This window comes from Agelaius tricolor, unplaced genomic scaffold, assembly GCF_023055355.1.
Source record: "Agelaius tricolor isolate 1412-34295 unplaced genomic scaffold, bAgeTri1.0.p SCAF_19, whole genome shotgun sequence".
In the NCBI taxonomy this organism is placed as follows: Eukaryota; Metazoa; Chordata; class Aves; order Passeriformes; family Icteridae; genus Agelaius; species Agelaius tricolor.
This window is the reverse complement of record NW_027269279.1, coordinates 1,763,127-1,784,424: the sequence shown is the minus strand read 5'-3', so window position 1 is coordinate 1,784,424 and position 21,298 is coordinate 1,763,127. Positions and strand designations below refer to the sequence as shown.

Here is a 21,298-nt window from a genome sequence, read left to right as displayed (position 1 = left end):
CAAGTTTTGTGGTGCTGGGACATCTGTGAGGAGCTGTTTAATATCACTTGTCACTGCCCTGGCTGATTGTTGTTTTCATGTGGTCGATTCCAGCGGTTTCCAGCGAAATGTAAAAAGCTGCTGCTTCAAATGAGAAGCAAAAATCCTTAATTATATGGCGGGGAATGTGCTCACAAGTGGCTGTGATGTCACTCACGTGGCAGAGCCACCACCCAGGCTGCCAGCAGCACAGGAAAAGCTTTGCTTGTGTTAGCATGGAGCTGCTGGGCCCTTCCAGCTGGCAGCAGGACTCAGGAAATGGGAATTTTGGGGGGAAAACACTGCTTTTCTGTGCTTTGCTCTATTTACATATTGGAGTTAATATGTAAATGGACCAAAAGGCTCTGGGGTGCTTGCAGTGGGGGCTGGAGGATGTTTGGAGCTGCCCTTGGTGGATTTTTGCTGGATTATCCAACCTTGTGACTTCCTCCAGGAGCCGGGAAAAGGAGGCTGGAGAGGCCCTGGCACAGATTCCCAGAGGAGCTGTGGCTGCTCTGGATCCCTGGAAGTGCCCAAGGCCAGGCTGGACAGGGCTTGGAGCAGCCTGGGGCAGAGGAAGGTGTCCCTGCCATGGAAATGGGGTGGGATGAGCTGAGATTGAAAATCCCTTCCCACCCAAACCATCCCAGGCTTCTCTGACTTAGAATTCTCACTGCACTCTGTGTTACTTTATGAAATGATGCTGGACTGGTTCTCTTTTTTTTAATTTTTTTTTTGTTTTGTTGTTTTGTTTTTTTGGTTTGTTTGGTTTAGTTTTGTTTTGGGGGTTTTTGATTTTTTGGGGGGTTTTTTGGGTTGTTTTGTTTTGCGTTGTTTGGTTTGGGTGGGGGTTTTTTTGGGGTTTTTTTTAGTTTTTTTTGTTTTGTGGCGTTTGTTTTGTTTTGTTTTTGTTTTTTTGTTTTTGTTTGGTTTTTGGTGTGTTTTTTGGGGGTTTTTTGTGGTTTTTTTTTTGGGGGGGGGGGGGGGTTTGTTTTGTTTTTTGTTTTGTTTTGTTTTTTTGTTTTGGATCACCAGGCAGATTTTCAGCCTTGGCCCCTAATTCAGGTGTCTGACCATCAACATTTCTGCCTCTGTGTTTGTCTGCTCCTCTTTGCCCTGTGCAGGGAGAGAACAAGTTCCTCACCCAGCTGACTTTTTTGCCATTTGCCCCATAATCACCAAAGCACTGCTGCTCTCTCCTCCATCTCCTCAGATCTCTTTAAAACCAGCTTTTGAAAGCAGCTTTTTGATTTCCTGAGATCCACATTTGGTCTCCTCCCTCTTGCTCCCCCTTCCTTTGTTCCTGGAGGTTCCTGGAGGTTCAGCCTGTGGGTGTTGGGGTCACTTTGGTCACTGCTGAGCTCATGGAGTTGCAGAAGGCCTGGATGAGAGCAGCCCTGCATCACAGCAGATTCCCAGCCCCGAAGCTTCCTCGGAGCTGGTTGAGTTCCATCAGGGATGGGGCTGAATGGAGACTCCTGTTTGCTTTTCCTGGGATGGAGGGATGTCCAAAAGGACCTGGCAATACCCATTTTCTTATTTAGCTGTAATCCTGAAAAACAGCCTTGAGTGTGGACAGAGCAAATCCCCTTTTAGAATCAGAAAAATCGTATTTATAGGTACTGGAGTGGTTTTGTCATGGTCTCCTGTTTAAATAGCATCTTTTTTTGTTGTTTGGTTGGTTTGGGGTTGTTTTATTTTTTTAAGGCTTTGGGTGTAAAAGATGTTGCAGGATGCCTGGAATCATTCAGATTGGAAAAAACCTCCAAGACTATTTAAAGTCCTCACCTTGTCCCCAGCCCAGAGCACTCAGTGCCACCTCCAGGAATTCCTTGGACACCTCCAGGGATGGGGACTCCAAACCTCCCTGGGCACTTCCAATGCCTGAAACCCCTTCCATGAAAAAATTCCTTCTGCACTGGTAAATTCCATCAGAAACCACTCATGGTCTTCTCTTAGAATTTAGGAAAAAAATATCCTCATGAAAGAGTTGTCAAGGCCAGGGCAGTGGTGGAATTGCCATCCCTGGAGCTGTTCCAAAACCACGTGGAGGTGGCACCTGGGGGCATGGTGAGCATGGTGGCTCTGGATTCATCATTGGACTGGATGATTTAAGAGATGTTTTCCAACCTTAAAAATTCCATAATTCTCACACAGACCTTTCAGATCCCACCCTTGGGGTCCCTCCTGTGTCTCTTGGGTGTTGGACAGGGGTATCTGCCTTGGGGTCAATCAATTACCCAACAATTTCTACCCTATTCTGTATGCAAGCTGTGCTTTAAAAGCACCATTCAGGAAGAAAAATCAGGGAGGCAGAGATGATATTTCATGAGATATTCACTTCAAATCCATGGGGAAAAGCATCCCCTGGCCTGGATTTATCTCCTGCAGACACTCAGGGTGAAATTTGTGCTTACATGAGGATAAAACTGAATCTTTACAGGGCAGTGGGGGCCTCATGTGACACAGCAGGAGAAATTTGTTTAATTTGCTTTTTATTTTGAGGCTGGCTTGCTGTGTGCTGGGAAAAGCCCTTGCCAGGTGCCTTTGTGGTGTTGGGTTTCATTTGTTGGTGCCATGAGTGTGAGTGGGAAATGGCAGTTTGGGATGGGGAGGAGAGCAGGTGGGGTTGGGGTGAAGCCTTGAGAGGCTGCCTGGAACAGAAGCTGGACAGGAAGGAATTAAAATTAAAGGAATAAAAAGGTCAAAGGAATAAAATAGGTATTTATTTAAAAGGCCTTCAAAGGATTCACCTTGGGCAGTACAAGAGCCCAGCCATGGCTACACCCAAGATGGACAATTGGTCAGGAGTTGTCACCCTTTGCTAAGTTTTGGTCCATTTCCATATTGGGTTCATTGTCCAGTTCCAGCTCAGGTGATGCAGTCCCACCCTCCCAGACTGCTCTCCTCCATTCCCTGTTGTTTGCACTTTTGGGCCTGGAGCTGCAGTGGTGTCCTTGGTTCTGGGGCTGGAAAAGGAAAAGGATTGTTCTGTGTGACTGAGCTGTGAGGAGAACTGCTGACACTTTGTATGGAGTTCAGAGTCATGGACCAATGCAGTGCAGAATCTGGGAAATGGGAAAGCTCAGACTGAAGGCATCAGGGGGAACAGCTGCTCATGGGTTCTGAAGCTGCCAGAAAAGAAGAAAGATTTAACAGCCAGATTTAACACCTGTTTGGAGCAGCTCAGCTCCCTGGGCACATGGCACAGGGCCTGGCTGGGAGGAACAGATGGGATGAGAGTGGCAGGTTGTGCAAAAGGCTGGGAATGAGCTGCTGTGTCCTTGTGTGGTGCTGAAGAGGTGCCTTAGGATCTCAGCTTTTCTGTTTTTCATGTATTTGTAGCTGTGATCACCTGCTCCTGGTGGTTGGTGTCACTTCTCCCTGGCCTCTCCTGCCTGGCTGTTCCCATTTCTCAGCCAGGCCCTTCCAGCCCTTCCCATTTCCCTGTGGGACACAGGGGCTGGGTGTTCACAAGCTCTGCTTTTATTCAGGCTGGACATCAGCAGGAATTTCCCCATAGAAAAGGTGGTCAGGCTTTGGAAGGGGCTGCCCAGGGAGGCCTGGAGTGCCCATCCCTGGAGGTGTCCAAGGAACTCCTGGAGGTGGCACTGAGTGCTCTGGGCTGGGGACAGGTGGGAATCAGGCACAGCTCGGATTCGATGGTCCTGGAGGGCTTTCCCAACCTTCGTTTTTATGGGATTTTGTAATCTTTTTTCCAAAAATGGGCCTGGTGATCCTGGAGGTCTTTCCCAAGTTTTGTGATCCTGGCATTCCATGGTTTCCATCAGGAAAGGTGAATTGGCCTGGGTGACTGCCAGGGGTGGAGCTCTCCTGCACTGAGGCTCAGATTGAAGCGTTGCCAAGTTCATTGGAATTGTCTCCAGCATTTGTTTCAAAGCAGGGAGTTGGATCCTGGTCTCCCATAATTTGGGAAAACATGGCCTGAGTTAGATGGGAAGTGTCTGGTGTTGGACTTGATGACCTTGGAGGTCTTTTCCAGCTTAAATCATGCTGGGACCCTGCCCCTTTCTTTGGCCAGCCTCTAAATCAGGGGGAACCCCAGGAATGCTCTGCCCTGTCTGGGCTCTGAGCCATTCCTGGGCTCCTTCCCCTCACTCCCTGGGATCTGAGGCACAGCTCATTTGCCATGTGAGGGTTTTCTGGGATGCTCAAGATGTTGAGAATCCTGGAATAGTTTGGGTTGGGAAGGACCTTAAAGCTCATCCAGTTCCAACCCCAGCACCTTCCACTGTCCCAGGGTGCTCCAAGCCCCATCCAGCCTGGCCTTGGGCACTGCCAGGGATGGAGCAGCCACAAATTCTCTGGACAGGAGGATTTCAGGGAATGCTGTTTCCCATCTCCAGGGACACCTCACCCTCCCTGCCCAGTGTGGGCACCTTCTCCTCACCTTGAGGCCAAGCTGGAGAGCTCCTGCTTGTTCATAGGAACAGGGCTGAACTTATTTTCCTTCCTTGAAGACAGAGTAATTAAATCCAGTATGTACAGATCCCTCAAATTGACAGCCGCCCACAGAGCTAAAAACAGGAAATCCATTAACTTCATTATTTAAAAAATAAAATAAAAATCCTCCCAACTGATTCCTCTGTCACTTAAAGTTCTGCATGGAAGGAGGGCTAATTTAACGCTGCATTAACTCCCAGTTATCACCCTCCTGTTACCTAAGTAGTTCCTAATGACTACCCTGGAGAGCACTTGGAAGCTTTTAAAAGTTTTTATGCTAAATTTTATTTTTTTTTTCTGTGTAGTTTATACTTTAAGTACAAAAGTTCCTGCTAACGTTCTCCCAAATCTTCCAACAACAGCCAGAACTTTTTCTGGTGGCTGCAGAAATGTGAAGTATCCCCAGGCTGAGGTGACTTTGAACAAGAAATGGGAAATATTTAATAATGGTGGTTGAAGATGGGTTTGGCTGTGGGGAGCTGGGTCAGATCTTGGGTTTGTGGTGTCCTGGGGTTGGGCTGGAGGGCTGTGGGTGCTGCAAGCCTGCAGAGGTTCAATCCCAAAATGTCATTTGGGATTTAAAGTCACCCCCCAAACCAGGAGTGATCCAGACCCTGGAGCAGGGATAAATCCCTGGTTCTGCAGCACAGCTCAGATATTCCCAACAGGTGCTTTAGGCCCGAGCTGAAACCAAACCACGCTGGGTTTTGGGGAGGTGGGCTCAGAGCAAGGTCTGATTCCAGGGCGAGTCAGTCTGGATTGGATATCTGCCTCCCCTTGGCTGCTGGGCTGTCTGACACACAATATCCATAGGGAGACAGCTGCACTGGGAGCTGGAAAATCAGGATCTGTTAGAGCAGCATTTGTCTGTGCCGTGCAGACATGCTCTGGGTAAATTTGATGTGTGGGTGTTTCTGTACAAAGAGAAACAATTGGCTGTTTTCGCCTTATCCTGTGCTTTAGGAAGGGGAATTAATAAGAATTAATCACATGAGCTCTTTCTAGCATAGCCAGGTAGGAGGGTTGATTTTGGCCAGGTGATATTTTTGAGTCAGAAAAACAGAAAAGAAGAAAATTCATTATTCTTGAACCTGATTTTTATCTTCTGAAGGCTTTCAGCCCTTCCCTCTCTCCCTGCTTTCTCCCTGATTGTCCAACAGAATGGTTTAGGATGAGGAGACTGGGGGAAAGGACTGTGCTGACTCCTCTGCAGCCATGGCCAGGCTGTGCTGACTTGGGATAGTGAATTTATTTATGGCAAATAATAAAGATGAAAAGTGGACATCACTCCATGTCCAGCTACAAATACAAACCCTCCATTGCACGAGGGGCTCGAGCGTTTGGAAGAGGCAAAACCCTTGGAAAAAACCCTAAAAGGAATAGGGGGAAAGTGTGTTTAGGTTTGGGGTTTGCTTCTTCCCTTCCCTCCTCCCCTCCAGCACCTCCTCCTGTTCCTGCTCCTCCCCTGCCCCAGCAGAGACCTCTGGAAAATCCCAAACCATGGATTTTGCCACGCCAAGTTCCGAGCGTGTCCCGAGCCCTCGGAGCGCGTGTGGGGCGGGCGCAGCCGCCATCGGAGGTTGATGTTATTCCCTTTTTTTTCTCCCCCAAAAAAACCCAGCCCGTGGCTCCCTCTCCGGCTGCGCCAGAGATAACAATGGGGGGCTTTGTGCTGCCCTGCAGCTGCTGAAATTTGACGAGATCCAAGTGAGGAAAACAGGAGCAGGTGGGTCAACAACGTGACCCTTTCGTTCCCAGCAGTATCAGTGAGCCCTGGAATAAGGATGTGTTGGCTGGGGCTTGGAGGATGGGAATTGTCTCTTGGAGGGAGCCCTGATGGGGTTTGCTGCTGTTTATGGGATGGGTTTAACCTCCCAAACTCCAGGATTGGGGAATGGTACTGGAGATCGTTGCTCACTTCATTCCCAGATTGTTCATTGGTTTTGGGATGCTCCATGGCTTCCAGATGGATGCTCCTGAAGCTCCCAATGTCCTGAAACTCCAATATCTGCCTTCTCATCCCACAGCCCCAAAGTGGGACTGTCCCAGATGTGGCTGCTCCATCCCTGGCAGTGCCCAAGGCCAGGCTGGACAGGGCTTGGAGCAGCCTGGGACAGTGGAAGGTGTCTCTGCCACAGCAGGGATGGCACTGGATGGGCTTTAAAATCCCTTCCAACCCAAATTATCCCATGATTCTATCCCAGTTTCTTCTCCGAGTCCCCCCAGGCCATGGAGATGTCTCCTTCCTCTCTGTGTTTTCTGCTGCCCTACAAAATGTCAGGGGTGGGAATTGCTGCAGTTGGAGGAGGGTTTGGGATGTGCTTCCCAGGGTGTTTGGTGCACATGGAGGATGTGGCTGTGTTCACCTCCTGGCACTGCCACTTCAGCAAACACATCTCACTCTAGAATCCTGGAATGGCTCAGGCTGGGAGGGACCTTAAATCATCACCTTCCTCACCTTCATCACCTTCATCACCGCTCCCATGTGATAGCAGCAAGAGGAGGGTGAAATCCGGGAGAGAAATCCTGGAGTTCCTGAGCTGGGAGGGTCAGTGAGGAACCCTGGAGAAATCCTGGAGTTCCTGAGCTGGGAGGGTCAGTGAGGAACCCTGGAGAAATCCTGGAGTTCCTGAGCTGGGAGGGTCAGTGAGGAACTGTGGAGAAATCCTGGAGTTCATGAGCTGAGGGGGTCAGTGAGGAACCCTGGAGAAATCCTGGAGTTCCTGAGCTGGGAGGGTCAGTGAGGAACCCTGGAGAAATCCTGGAGTTCATGAGCTGGGAGGGTCAGTGAGGAACCAGGTGCTCCTCAGGTGGGGTGACCTGGCTGGTCCCTTCAGGTGTCCCAGCGTGTTTGGGCTCTGTGAGCCCCTGAGTGGTGTTCAGAGGTGACAACACTCAAACCTCAGCAGGGACGTGGCTCCAGCCTCAGAGCTGTCTAAGAATCTGAAGGATTTGGAGTCTGAGGCTTTCAGGGCAGATGCGAACAACTGTGTGTGAGTCAGCGGGGAGGAACGGGAGGTTCTGCTGATGGATTTGGTAATCTTGGGCCTGGTATCATCTTACAGCCCAGTGAGGGTGAGCTGAGCCCAGCTCCCCCCTCGTCTGCTGAGCTGTGGATTCACTTGTGCTGTTCAACATGTTCATCTCCTCAAATCTTCCTGATTGAGCTGGGATTTTTATAGAAACCACAGCACAGGAGCATCTGGGATAGTCCCAGTACCCCCAGCACTTCCAGTGGCCATGGAGCAGCATCCAGCAGCACTTTTTATGCACGAGATGAAGCCTGAAAGAGGAGTGTGCTCGGGGGTCTTGGAGGCCTTCTCCAAGCTTAACGTTTTTCTAGGAATGACAGATTACAGTCAGGATGAGTGCTGGATGGGGAAGGAAGAGGCCAGGAGAGGTGCAGGGTGAGGATGGATTGGATGGATTGGATGGATGGATGGATGGATGGATGGATGGATGGACGGAGGTTGGGAAGAAGCACAGTGGGTGATGAATCCCACAGAATGGGATGGATGGATCAGAAAACTGATCCCACGTGGGCAGCTGTGGAGACCCCATCCCTCAGGAAGGTGGTTGTGAATAAATCAGAGCCTCTCCCAGCTTATCTGCCCTAGACCTGGTTTTAGCAGGACCCTGAGGCAGGAGCACAGCCCCTCATGCCTTCACCGGGGAGCAGCCGGAGCCAGGCAGGATTTAACCCCACACTGGGTGAATTTTGGGGCTCAGGCTGCTGTCCCAGGCTGTGAGGAGAGTCTGTCCCTGGCTGCAGTGGCCGTTGAGCCCAGCTTGGGGCCGGTTTAGCTGCAGAGCAGCCGGGGGTGCCGGGGCTGTGCCCGGCAGCTGGCAGCGCTGTTTACTCCGTGCTGCTCCCGGCACGGCTCCATCCTGCTGTGCCAGCTGGTGCCAGGGCTCCAGCCCATCCCTTCGGGATAAAAGCACAGGTGCAAGGCTGAACTCGTGCTCTAGGCCATGCCAGGAAGGCTTGGCTTGGCTCGGTGCTGGGAGCATCCTCCTGGAGCCGTGGGATGTGCGGGAATCGTCCTGCAGGATGCCAGCATCCTTCCGTGCCCCTGGCTGGCACTTGGGGTTAAAAACAAAGCAGGGAGAGCTGCTGCTGTGCCCTGCTGGGTGAGGGCAGTGCTGCTCTCCGAGGGAATGGATGCACGGGGATGCAGGAGTTTGGATCCCACCCCGACACCCATCCCCAGCAGGGCAGGGTGGTGATTTCCATATGAAAACAGGGATAACAGTGGGATTCTTGTGCCGGCAGGAATGAGGGAGATCTACGACCCTTTTGGTGCCAGTCAGCCCCGGAGCTGGGTTCAGGCACAATTAACCTTTCACTTTTGGGATGAGCCGGTGCTTTCCTGCTGCAGCTGCTTTTTAGGACAATATTCCTTACTTCTCCTCCCAGAACCATTAATTTGGGCATCTGGGGGGGCTGTGCTGGGAACCAGGGGCTGTGTGGAGGGAGGAGAGGGAGTTTTAAATGGCTTTGATGTGTAATAATCTGAGGTTTTAAAATTGCATCTTGATTTAAGGGGTTTTTGCACATGAAGATTAAAGAAAAAAAAAAAAAGGAGGTTTCACTACTGTTCTTGGAAATACTTTCAAGCACATTCAAAGTGGTTTTTCTTGTGTGACAACATCAAGTCAAGGGCTGGAAAAATCTTGGGGTGGGGGATCAGGGGGCTCAGGCCAAAGCTGGAAGGGATGGTTGGGTTTGGAATGGGTTTGGAATGTGTTTTCCTGCCTCTTTGGACTGGGTGAAGGGAATTGTTATGGATCAAACTGGTGAAGTGCCTGGAGAAACCTTGGGAATGAACTGGAGCCATGGACACTGCCTGGTTTAATTGACATAGCTGAGAATTTCAGTGCCTTAATGGCTCCACCAAGGAATTTTCAGGAATCCTCCTCACCAATGTGCCATTTAATGTCTTTTTTTAAAAATGGTTTCAGAGTACAATTCTATCACACAGAAATATCTGAGAATCAGAATAATTGGAGGTGGGACAAAGCTGCAGTAATTTAGTTTTGGCAGGGATAATTTGGTGCTTCCAGACGTGGTGAGGGTTGGACTTCACCTGTCAAAACAGAGCTGTGTGTTCTGCCTCTCTTGGAATAATCATTGCAATATTTGTAGGCTGGGATGGAGGAGAAAATGCAAAATACAGATTTGCATGGATTAGGTGGAGTCTGTCTGCTCCAGAGGATCCAGGGAATGGATTCATGGTGGGATCCCAAGGGCTCTGCTTTGAGCTCAGTCCAGGGTAATTTGGTTAAATCCAGGGATGGGTAAAATCCAGCAATTGGTAAAAGTGGCCTAATGGACAATTTTGGTACGATTTTGATTTTTTTTTGTGATTAAAATTCTGAGTTTCTCATTGCACTGAATGTTGATGGTGATAAGACCTAATGGGATCTTAATTGCTATTTTTTGAAGCTAAAGCTGCCCCATTTAGGCAAAAATCCAGCCCAGTCCATGGCACTGCTGGATCCATCCACAACTGGAGAAATCAGTGGCACTGCTTGCCTGTCCCATGCCACTTCCCAGGGCACCTGAATCTCATTTTTTCAGCCTCATAGAAGTTATTAATTTTTATAAAATCCCCCTTTTATGTTGTCTGTGCTTGGAGAAGAGCAACACAACCCCAAAGCTTCAAACCCCCGAATCCCCCCCATGTGGGATGTCTGCTTTAGGGCAGCTGCTGCCTGATTTCCCCCAAATTAACCTTAAAACCATTCACTGTGTTGTTTGTTTTTAATCCTTCCACTTAAATTGAATTCCAGGATAACTTCCAGCACTCTCACCATAATTACTTCCTTCTTCACTTCTTGTTGGCTCTGCAGGATGGGAATCACAGCTCCTGGAGACAGGATTCCTGGGAATATTCCTGTGCCCCCTCTGGAGCCTGTCCCGCCTGCCCCAGGGCTCTCCTCCTTCCAGGATTGTCATCTGGAGCTTCCGCTGGCTCATCTTCAGGATCATGCTGGGAGCGGTGAGTGGCAGCTCCCCTGGGCTCCCTGGAGGTGCCAGCAGCAGGAATGTCCCGTCCCAAATGTCCCATCCCAGCTGGGAATTTCCCAATCCAGCACCTCAGGATCCAATGGTTTGGGAGTTTTTCCCATTTTCAGGATCATGCTCGGAGCTGTGAGTGGGAATTCCCCTTGGGCTTCTTGGAGGTGCCAGCAGCAGGAATGTCCCATCCCAAATGTCCCATCCCAGTTGGGAATTTCCCAATCCAGCACCTCAGCATCTGTTGGTTTGGGAGTTTTCCCAATAACCAGGAAAAGCTTCCTTCTCTGGTCCTCGTGATGCTTCAGGTCCCTCCTGGTTTTGTTTTGAGGAGAAAGAGCAGGAGGGGATGATCTGTGTGGATGTGTTGGTGCTGCACTTGAGGGGCTCTTCCAAAGGAATTGAAGGGAATTCGGGCGTTGTGGCTTTTCCACAAGACTGTTGGAATCCTGTGGGTAATTCCCAGCTTTCCCCAGATTTCTTCTCCTTTGTTTTTGCTTTCCTGAGCTGTCACTCTCTGCTCCGTGCTTCCAAACTGAGCAATTGCTGCAGAACTGTCCCGGTGCCAGAGGGAATTCCCAAGCAGCTTGTAAGGGAATCCATCAGGACCTGACACATCCCATTAAAATTAAAATCAAGGCGTGGCAGGGGCGTTCTCCCATTGGCTCCATCTGCTTGGACCTTCCAGAACATCCCAAAACTTGAAAGCTGAGGATCATCACTGTAGGAGGAGTGGTTGGGTTTTTTTGGAATTTTGCCTTGCAATTTTTTCAGGGATCTCAGGGTGAAGGTTTTCTTTGAGGCATTTTTCACCAATGGGATCTGAACCAAATGTCAGCACACCCTGAGGGATGCAGGCTGAATCCCAGGATCCTGATGCTTCTCTGGATTCAGGGAATGCCTGGATGTGGCACTCAGGGCTCTGCTCTGGTTGACAGTGTGGGGATTGGTCATGGGATGATGATCTTGGAGTTCTTTTCCAGCCTCAATGATCCCAGGATTCTGTGGTTCTCAGCTGTCGTGTGGATTGTGGAGTGAATTGACACCAAGTGTAGCCAAACATCCCCAATTTCCTTAAAAATTTATCTGATCACCAATTTGCTTCCTGCTTTCCTTCTAAACTGGGATCTGCCTGAGATTTTTTCCTGCAGATGTGTCTCATAAATTCTGAATTATGGGGCAGGCTGGATACGAAGGAAAACTGTGCTTCCCAAACATCTCTGTTCCCATTATCCCTGCACTGCTCTCAGCTTTGCCAGGAGAGCAATAACTCCTGATATTTTTGGGAAGAGACATGTCCCTGTGTGCCTGGGACACTGATATATCACTGACAGCAACAGGAGAGGGAAACATGGAAAGGTCATTAAATGGAGACCCCCACAAGCGAGTGATGGATGGGATCTTTAATGTCTGGGGCCTGAAGTCGTGTAGGATTTCTCCTGGGCTGGGGGAACAGCTCAGCAGGCAGTGGGAAGGAGAAGGATCCTCCTGGAATCCAGGTGCACCTGCTCCCAGTGCATCTTTGGTTTCCCCCTGAGCTGGCCAGGAGCTCAGCACGTGCAGCAGGAGTTTCCCCCGTGGGATTGGCAGGGGTGGTGTTTTCTGCAGGAATTTCAGCTTTCCCACGTGGTTCTCCTGGGATTCTCTGGGCTGCTTGGGGTGAGGCTTTCCTTGGGAAATCCTCCAAGCAAGCAGCATTCCCTGGGGGCAGCTGGGCTTTCCTCACCTTGTGCTGGGTGTTAGGAGAGCGTTTTGGGAATGTTCCTTGGGGGTGGGAGAGGTGGTGTCTCCTCCTCTGCAGGTTCCCATCCCAGTGCTCTCCTGTTTTCCATGCTCCCTTCCTGAACCACGGGGCTGATTTCTCTTGTCAGCCCCTTTTCCCCCCACTCAGTGCCTCATATTTGGGATCTTTCCCCACGTGGAGCTCTGACAAACTGGGACTTTGCGCTGAGCAGAGCTGGTCTGGTTTGGAGGAGGATGTTGGAGGAAGGGTTGGAACGAGACGATCTTTAAGGTCTCTTCCAACACAAACCATTTCATGATCAGGGAGTTTTGCTGTTTCCTGGCTAAACCTCCTCCCAAAAAATCATGTCCAGACCTTGCTGTGTTGTGCACAGGAGCTGGCTGGGTTTGTTTAGGGAGAAGTGGGATAATCCCAGCTGTGGTGGGAGGCGAGGAGCTCAGGCAGGCGCTGCTGCCGGGGTTTGATTGGCAGCGAGTGCTGGGCTGAGCTCAAATATTGCTGCCTTTTTAAAAGGCATAATTACGTGATTCAATCTATATGTTTGATGTTCCTAATCATCCATTAGAGCAGGATGTAAAGAGGGATGCTTCCCAGGAACATGCCACAGAATAGGGGCTCTTTGTGTGAGCCAGCAGCTCGTTAGGCAGTGAGTGATGCAAACACACATTTGCGGGGCTGCTTTCCCTCAGAAGAGCTCGGTGGTTTGATGGCTTCATCATTTTGTTTGTGACTCTCTGTCACTTGGATTTCCTGAGGCTTGCAAGATGCAGAGTGTGGGTTTGTGATGCCATCAGAGTCACGAGGTGGGAGGCAGAGGTGTGTGCTGAGATTTGTGCCACTCCTCAGGTGAAGGGATGAGAGGACACAGCCTCAACTTGCACCACGAGGGTCAGATTAAATATTAGAATGATTTCTTTTTTCTCTGAAGGAATGGTCAGCATTGGAATGAGTTGCCCAGGGAGGTGGTGAAGTCACCATGGAAGTGTTTGAGACATTGGATGTGGCTCTTGGGGATGTGGTTGCTCTGGGTGGTCCTGGAGGTCTCTTCCTCCAGGACCCAGATAATTCTGGGATTCCAACCACACAACCCATTCTGTGCTAACCAAGCCACAGGGACTTCCCAAGAGGAGCAGCCCCACTGCCAGCAGGGTCCTTGGCATGGTGGCACTGAGGTGTTTTGTCACCTGCAGCTGCCTGGGGACTCTGCTGTGCTCCCCAAGCCTTGTCCCTCTCTCCAGGAGCGCAAATATTTGATCCAGCAGGCAGAGTTGCTTTTCCAGCTGCTCCATTCCCTTGGTGGTGGGTGGGTTTGGGGGGTGTCAGCCCCTTCTCCCAGCCCCTTGCTGCAGGCTGGGGGTCCTGAGGGAGCTCCTGGCAGCCCTTTTCCCAAAATGCAGAGTTCAATGACCCCTGATTCGCAAAAAAGGGATTGCTTGGAGCTGTGCTTCGCTGGACCAGCATCTCCCTGAATCTTGTGAGTTCCCAAAACCCAGCCCCACTGGTGCCAGCTCTGCCTGGAGCTTTTTGGGGAGCTTCTGATTGAATCCCCATCCTGTGCTTCCAAACTCTCCCAGGTGGAAGAGTTTCTGCTTCGTTTTTGGGTTGTTTTGGGGTTTTTTTGGGCAGCAGCCTTGCTCAGGAGCTCTCCATCAAATACACCTCGTGGCTAAAACCCCCTTGAGCAAACATTAGTCCTGGGGTTTTCCTGCAAGGCCTTAGAGTAGGTGACAGCTTCATGGAGTCCTTACATTCTGGGGAATTCCTGCTGCAGGTGAGAGCCACGTGCTGGGGGAGCCCAAATTCCTGCCCAGGGCTGGACTGGAGCTGATGAATTGCCAACAGCATCCTGGGGTAGCTCCTTGTGCCCTGGAAGTCCTCAGGGATTGTTAAAGTAAACCATGAAAGAGAGTTCCTGCTTCTTCATCAGGGCAGGCGTTGTGGGAGCTCAGAAATGTGAGAATTTGGCTGTCATCAACACCTGCCTGCAACTGCAGCAGCACTGAGCACACCTGGGAGCTGCAGGAGCACGGGAATGGGATCTCAGAGGGTTTGGGAAGAGCCCTGGAGCAGCAGCAGGCTCATCCTCCAGCCCTGCAGTCACTGGGGGGCTTCTCCTGATGGTTCTGGGCTGTTCCTGGCTGCAGGAGCAGCAATCCCTGGCTGAGCCCTGGGCTGGGAGCTCAGGCTCGTCCTGGCTGCTGGGTTGGTGTCCAGCAGCACTTCCCTGGCTCTCTCAGCCCTGCTGGGATGTGCCCATCATCCAAAGCACTCCTGGGCCACTTGTGCCCACTTGGTGATGTTCTCTACAAGGAATAGCAACCCTGGAATGGTTTGGCTTGGAAAGGATCTTAAAACTCATCCAGTTCCAACTCCAGCACCTTCCACTGTCACAGGTGATCCAGCCTGGCCTTGAACCCTCCCAGGGATGGGGCAGCCACAGGAAACAGGGAAAACAAGGAAAAATTATCTCTGGTGGGGATGCACGGAGGAGATGGGGGAGCACTGAGTATCAGGGGTGCAACAGGGGGCTGGAAAATGGGAATAAACAGGGCATGGAGGTGGAGCTGTGCCTCACAGAGGATCCCAGCCATATGGAATGAGTTACCAGGGAAGGTGGCTGGAGCAGTGAGTGTGAGCCTGAGACATCTTGATTACTTTCTGCAGGAAAGGATTGAAGAGTGGAGTGAAAAACCAGGGAAACGGGATTTAAAGCACATTACCACTTTAATTTAAAAGTGCCCAAAGCAAGGAAATTCAGATTTAAAGCTGCCAATCTCTGCCTGGCTGCTGCAGGTGTTGGGGCTGGGAGAACTCTGGGGTCTGTGTCCAGATGGGTCCTGGGGCCATGAGGCCAATCCCAAACTTTGGGTTTGTCCCAGGAATGAGATCCTTTAATAGGTGTGTTCTGTGATAATTCTATTCTTTATAACAGAAATGTATTTTTTTTAATGATCTGCCCTGTGTGCAGTGCCCTGGACACCCTCTCTGTGTGATGCCCTTTCAAAGCGTTGCAGGGTCTGGGATGGGTCCCTCAGGAATGATTTTCTTCCCCCTTTCATCCTCCCAGTTTGGAGAGCCCTGCCCAGGAGCTGCTCCCTCTGCTGCTCCTCATGTCCCACACAGGGTCCTGAGGAGGAATTTAGGGGCAGTTTAGGGAATTTTTGGGAAACCCAAGAGCATCTTTTCCACTTGGGATTTGTGACTTGGCCGTGCCTCCCCTTCTTTGCTTCCTGTAAACAAAATTTCTCTCTAATTTTTTTTTCCCACTTTGCAGATTTCCCTCTCTGTCAGAATGGCCCCCCCCTCTTCCCAAATCCAGGCTCAGCCCCCCTGAACTGTTCAGGAACATCCTCGGAAGTGGCTGCAGAACAGAGGAGTTGGGAGCAGTTTTTGGCAGGCAGAGACTTAGAAAATAATTTCAGTCCTTTGCTGTTTCTAATCTACACAAGAGATATTTTCCCCTTTTCCAGGAGGATAAAAGATCATTTAAAGTGACAGTTTTGGGGGAAAAAAATAGTACAGAAAGAATTATAATAATCAATTTTTCCCCCTTAAATTATCACAGTTTTTTTCCTGTGGATTTGTCCATCTTTCACAAGAAAAAGGATCAATCCCTTCCAGATAATTTATACATCACTTGATATTTCATATGTTTCTAAATGGTTTTGAATTTTCTTTGCTGTTAAAAAATATTTCTTTTAACCCACTGCAGCAAATCCTTTCAGAACCTTGTGGTTCGTGTGAAACTTTTGGTGTTCCTTGTTTTGTTTTTGCTTGGAGCCTGTTAAAAGTGTCAGGACGTGGGTGGCATTTGAAAGGTTACTGGAAAGGGTGGAGCTGTGATTAGCTAAGAAGGGAGATGAACTTTCTGGCAAAAATAAGGAAGACTTTGAAGCAAACAGAATCTGGATGCCTGCAGGAAAATGGAATCAAATGAAAGCTGGGGCTGGGGCGATCCCGAGGTGCAGGAGGGGAGAGCAGCAGCAGAACCCGGCGGATGTAGATGTCAGCTCGGTGACAGGCGTGCCCTGATCCTGGCCATTATGGGCCTGCAATGGAGAATAATTATTCTAATTTGTTTTATTACATTAGCGTGGGTAGGAGGGAAGAAAGGGAGCTTTCTTCGCTGCCTCTCTCATTATTCCTCGGCGAGCACGGCGGGGCCAGCTCCCGGCTCCCGCGCCGGCCCTTCATGGGAATTTTTGGAAAATGATGTCTGTAATGTTCTGACCTTTGCCGTCCCAGCTGCAGCCTCCTCCTCTCTGCAGGGATCCCACACTTGACTCCTTAGCAACCTCCTTTGTGCCTCTGATCTCTCTCCATTTGTCTGTAATAGCCCTTGGCAGCGGGACTTGTTGTTCCTTGGTGGCTGGAAAAGGCAGGAGCCGCCGATGCCAAGGGTTTTGCAGAATCCCTTTCACCCACTGCTCCAGCGCTGCCTTCAGAGCCCCCCAGATGCTGCTGGTGGCTTCTCAGAGGGGCTTTTTGGGGGATTTGGTGGAGGGAAACAGCAGCAAATCAAAGGAAGCAAAGTCAACCCCAGGGAGTTCTCCTGCGAGACTTCCGCCCGTGCGGGGCTTTGTGGTTGTGCTGGCTCTGGTTTGGCTCTGGGCAGGTTCTCCTGAGCTCCTGCAGGTTCTCCTGAGCTCCTTCAGGTTCTCCTGAGCTCCTGCAGGTTCTCCTGAGCTCCTTCAGGTTCTCCTGAGCTCCTGCAGGTTCTCCTGGGCTCCTGCAGGTTCTCCTGGGCTCCTGCAGGATCATCTGAGCTCCTTCAGGTTCTCCTGAGCTCCTTCAGGTTCACCTGAGCTCCTGCAGGTTCTCCTGAGCTCCTTCAGGTTCTCCTGAGCTCCTTCAGGTTCTCCTGAGCTCCTTCAGGTTCACCTGAGCTCCTGCAGGTTCTCCTGAGCTCCTTCAGGTTCTCCTGAGCTCCTGCAGGTTCACCTGAGCTCCTTCAGGTTCACCTGATCTCCTGCAGGATCTCCTGAGCTCCTTCAGGTTCTCCTGAGCTCCTGCAGGATCATCTGAGCTCCTTCAGGTTCACCTGAGCTCCTTCAGGTTCACCTGAGCTCCTGCAGGATCTCCTGAGCTCCTTCAGGTTCTCCTGAGCTCCTGCAGGTTCTCCTGAGCTCCTGCAGGATCATCTGAGCTCCTTCAGGTTCTCCTGAGCTCCTTCAGGTTCACCTGAGCTCCTGCAGGTTCTCCTGAGCTCCTGGGGCCACCTCAGAGCCCCTCTGTGCAGGAGGCAGCAGGCAGGTGGGGTTTGCTCCCCTGGATCATGGCAGGATCCTGGAGTGGTTTGGGGTGGAAAGGTCCCTCCTGCTGCCCCAGGTTACTCCAAGCTCCATCCAGCCTGGCCTTGGGCACTCAGAGCATTCTCAGGATGGTGTGGAGGTGCCAGGCTTGGAGCTGAGCAGGGCTGGGCAAGGTGCAGAGCAAAGCAGAGCCAGCTGAGGAGCACAGAGCTGTCCTTCCCTGGCCAAGGAATTGTAAACCATGGCGTGGTTTGGGTTGGGACAGACCTCCAAGCCCATCCTGCCGTGGGCAGGGACACCTCCCACCATCCCAGAGTGCTCCCAGCCCCATCCAGCCCATCCTCAAACCCTTCCTGGAGCACCCTGCTCACTGCTGTGTCCCATGGAAGGAGCAGCAGGAGCCTGAATTCAGTGGGGTTGGTGGGAACATCAGGTGCAGCCCTGGTGCTCCCCTTTGGCTTGCTGCTGTCACAGCTGTGGCACAGGCTGCCCCTGTGTCACCTGTTCCCTGTGGGACACCTGGGATCCAGCTCATCCTCCCTGCACCACAGACCTTGATCCATCAGCAGGGAGGGAGATGGGGAAGCTCTGGGGCTCTGAAGGGGTTTTAGACCCAGCTGAAGTTGGATTCCTCAGATTTAGGTTCTCCAGGAGCCTCTTCCAGCCCTGCCCTGTAATCCTGAAGTGGTTTTATTTTTAGATGTCACCTTGGGAAGCTCCTTCCTCTCCCACACGCTGGGGTCTAAATTAGTCTCAGAATACCCTGGTGAGGCTTTGGCTTTCACAGAGATGGTGAAACCACTTTTCCTGTGGGTAGCAGAGGTGGGAAGTGCACGGAGCTGGGATTTTCCCTGGAAGCTTCCCTTATTTATAGCAGGAGCAAAATGAAAATCTAGAATTTAGTTGGGAACTTTGGGTGGGTTTTTGCCCATCTTTTGTACAGCAAAGACACAGAAAGGTCTTTAAATTGACTCTAAATTTATAACGTGGGTGCCCCATTCCCCACCCTTCCCTCTGGAGCTGGGATCAATAGGGAATTTTGCAGACATAGCTTGAGTCACCAAGCTTTTCCTCAGCTTCCCGTGCTATTGGCCTGTCTGTACCATTTTTTTTCAGAATTAATTTTGGGCTGAAAAAGTCTCAAAGAAGTGCTTTGTTCCTCCTTGACACTCACTCCAGGGAAAAAAGGAAAAAAAAAAAAATAAGAGGAGAAAAAGGAAAAAAAAAAAAGCCGTGGAAAATCTGACATGTGCATTGTAGAGAAAAATCAATAGATAGGGAGGAATATAATTATCCCCCACTCCTGAAGGAATTTTTCAGATATTTTTTGGAACAGTGACTCATATGGGCTTAGGGCTTGAATGACATTTTAATTATTCTGGCTTTTTTTTGCTTTGAATCACCCAAGTACAGCAGGCTGGAAGGGGCACGGTTGGGCACAGCCATCAGGGGCAGATGAAAGGGCAGGATTTGGTGTTGGAGCTTGAGCCCTTCCCTCCCCTCAGGTGGGGGCTGGATCCCCCTGGATCTCTGATGGATCCCCCTGGATCCTGTTTGCTGGCATCCTGTGAATATGGGAGCATTTCCCCTGCTCTGGGATTGTTTTATTCCATGTTCAGAGCAGGGCTGGTGTGGGGGCAAAGTGATCAAAGCCAGGAATTGTATTATCCACCATTAAAGTAAATTAAAAAAAAATTCCTAAATGTCATTTTCCTTGCCCTGTGATAAATGCTGCTGGATTTAATTCCCCTAAATTAATTAGGGGAGTTTGGAGTTTGGGGCTTTCCAGGTCCAGGCAGGTGCTGCATCTCCCTCCTGCCCCGAGCTCCTCGGCCGTGCCCTGCAGGGAGCAAACCTGGCAGGGCAGGAGGAATTGAGCCCATATTTCATTCTGGACCTTAATTCAATCCAGGGGCAACATTTTCTACTGCTCCTGCTGTAAATTCCTGTGACAAGGACCCCAGGTTCCCCTCCCCAGGCCAGGAGCTCTCATTATCCCGAGGAGTGCCACCAGTGCCCGACCCCGTGTCCCTGCAGCCACCACCAGCAGTGGGAATTTAATAATCCTGGATTCAGAGCGAGGCCACAGAGGTGAAAGGGCCTCTGCTGGTTCACTTGGCCACCTGGTTGCTCGCCTTGAGCTCAGATTTAATTTGTATTCCTGAAAACTTCCCGATTTCCGGCAGCCCCCGGGATGGGCAGAGCCGCCTTGGTGCTCAGGGACCTTTTCCAGCCTCAGCAGCTCCAGGATTCTGTGATTCTCTTCTCCTTTCCTGCCTCTCCTCAGCAGAGCTGAAGCCTCAGCACACAGAGATTTTTCTGTGCACGTTTCTTGGTCCAAATCCTTGGGAAAACTGGAAAACTCAGGTGCCAGTGTGGGAGTGATGTGGCCTCGAAGACAGCTCAGGGTAAAGCTGACTTGAAACCCCTTCACGATGAGAGTGGGAGTTTTTTTATGCTGCAAAACATCTTTGATATGAAGACTTTCCCGTTTGAAAGATTTCTAGTAAACAAAAAGGGATGAACTGCCTGAGTGAGTCATTGCAGGGAAAATCGGGATTTTCAGGGTGCTGCTTTTCCCCATCCTTGTTTTAATTGGAGTTTTAATTATCCCTGCTGGATAATAGAGCTTGATAACAGCCCGGAGAAGGCAGGAGGAGGGAAGGTCATCAAGATAACTGTCCTGTTTTAATATTGCAGCATTCCTTCACAGAGCTTCCTCAGTGTGTGCTGGCCCTGCCAGGGCTGGAGCTGCAGCACATCCTGGGAGATGCTATCGCCAGATCCTGTAATTTTAGAAAAGCTTTGGAGGGCAGGACAGCCTGGGGAGGGGAGGATGCAGTGGCTGCTGACAGTCAGGGTGTCTTGTCCCTGCTTCAGATTTACTTGCTGAGTAAATCCCTGGAGATAAAACTGCTTTGCCATCCCAGAAATCCTGGGTGATATCACTTTGCATCCCTTTTCTGCCAGGCAGGAGTTCATAAACTCTGCTCTGCCCTGTGCTCTCAGCTGTCAGGCAGATATACAGCCCTGGGAACTGGATATTCCTGGATATCTCTGAGGTCTGGACAGTTTTGGAGGGTCTGTAACTGGAATTTTGAATTTGTTTTGAGCTGCAAATGTGTTGAACTTTATTTAATGCTGCAAGTGAAGATTTGTTTTAGCGTGAGCAGGGAGGTTGGAGCAGAGGAGCCACTGTGGTCTCTTCCAACTTGTTCCAGTTCTGGGAATTTAGATGGAATTCATGAATGCTGGACTCTCCTCCTCTGAGCTCAGATTTTAGCCCTGCAAGGTCACTGATCCCTTCCCTGCTGCAAACGCCAGGAAGCCTCAGGATGCTCCCAGAAACTCCCAGGGTTTCCTCCCGGGGAAGGCAGGACCATCACAATCAGGGCAATGTCAGAGGTACCCCCTAATTGTATGCAGATGACAGAACTGCTTCGGCCTTTTGACTAGTGAAGCTTTCCTCAATTTGGGATATTGTGATCCTAATCAGGGACCTCTCCCGGACATCAAAGCCAGCCTTGATTGCTCGGCTTCCTGCTCCAGCCCATCCCTGCCCAGGTGTCTTTCCTGCTCTGGCCGACTGATTCCTTTCTGCTCTTCGATCTCCGAGGCAAAGAAATTCAATCCCGATATTGCTGCCAGCCCTGCAATGGACCCAGTGGTTTGGAAATGTCCCCTCTCGTTGTTCTGAGCTCCCAGGGCAGGGGATACCTGCTGGCCCAGCCTCTAACCTGAGGTGGGGCAGAGCTGTCAGCGCTGCAGCCAGCTGTGTTTGGGGCTGGCAGCTTCCTTCCC

At 50.7% G+C, this 21,298-nt stretch overlaps 1 protein-coding gene across 4 annotated transcripts in view; it reads left to right on the top strand.

The window, feature by feature from the left end:
• The window catches only part of LMF1 (lipase maturation factor 1), a 139,978-nt gene that overhangs the window by 33,528 nt on the left and 85,152 nt on the right, over positions 1 to 21,298 (top strand). For 3 of the 4 annotated variants that reach the window (XM_071444891.1, XM_071444892.1, XM_071444893.1), the window contains exon 4: positions 10,336 to 10,484. In XM_071444891.1, coding sequence (XP_071300992.1) covers positions 10,336 to 10,484 — 149 coding nt within the window. Of the gene's footprint in view, positions 1 to 10,335; positions 10,485 to 19,785; positions 19,906 to 21,298 lie in introns of those variants that run through there. The other variant, XM_071444894.1, reaches the window with a different exon arrangement.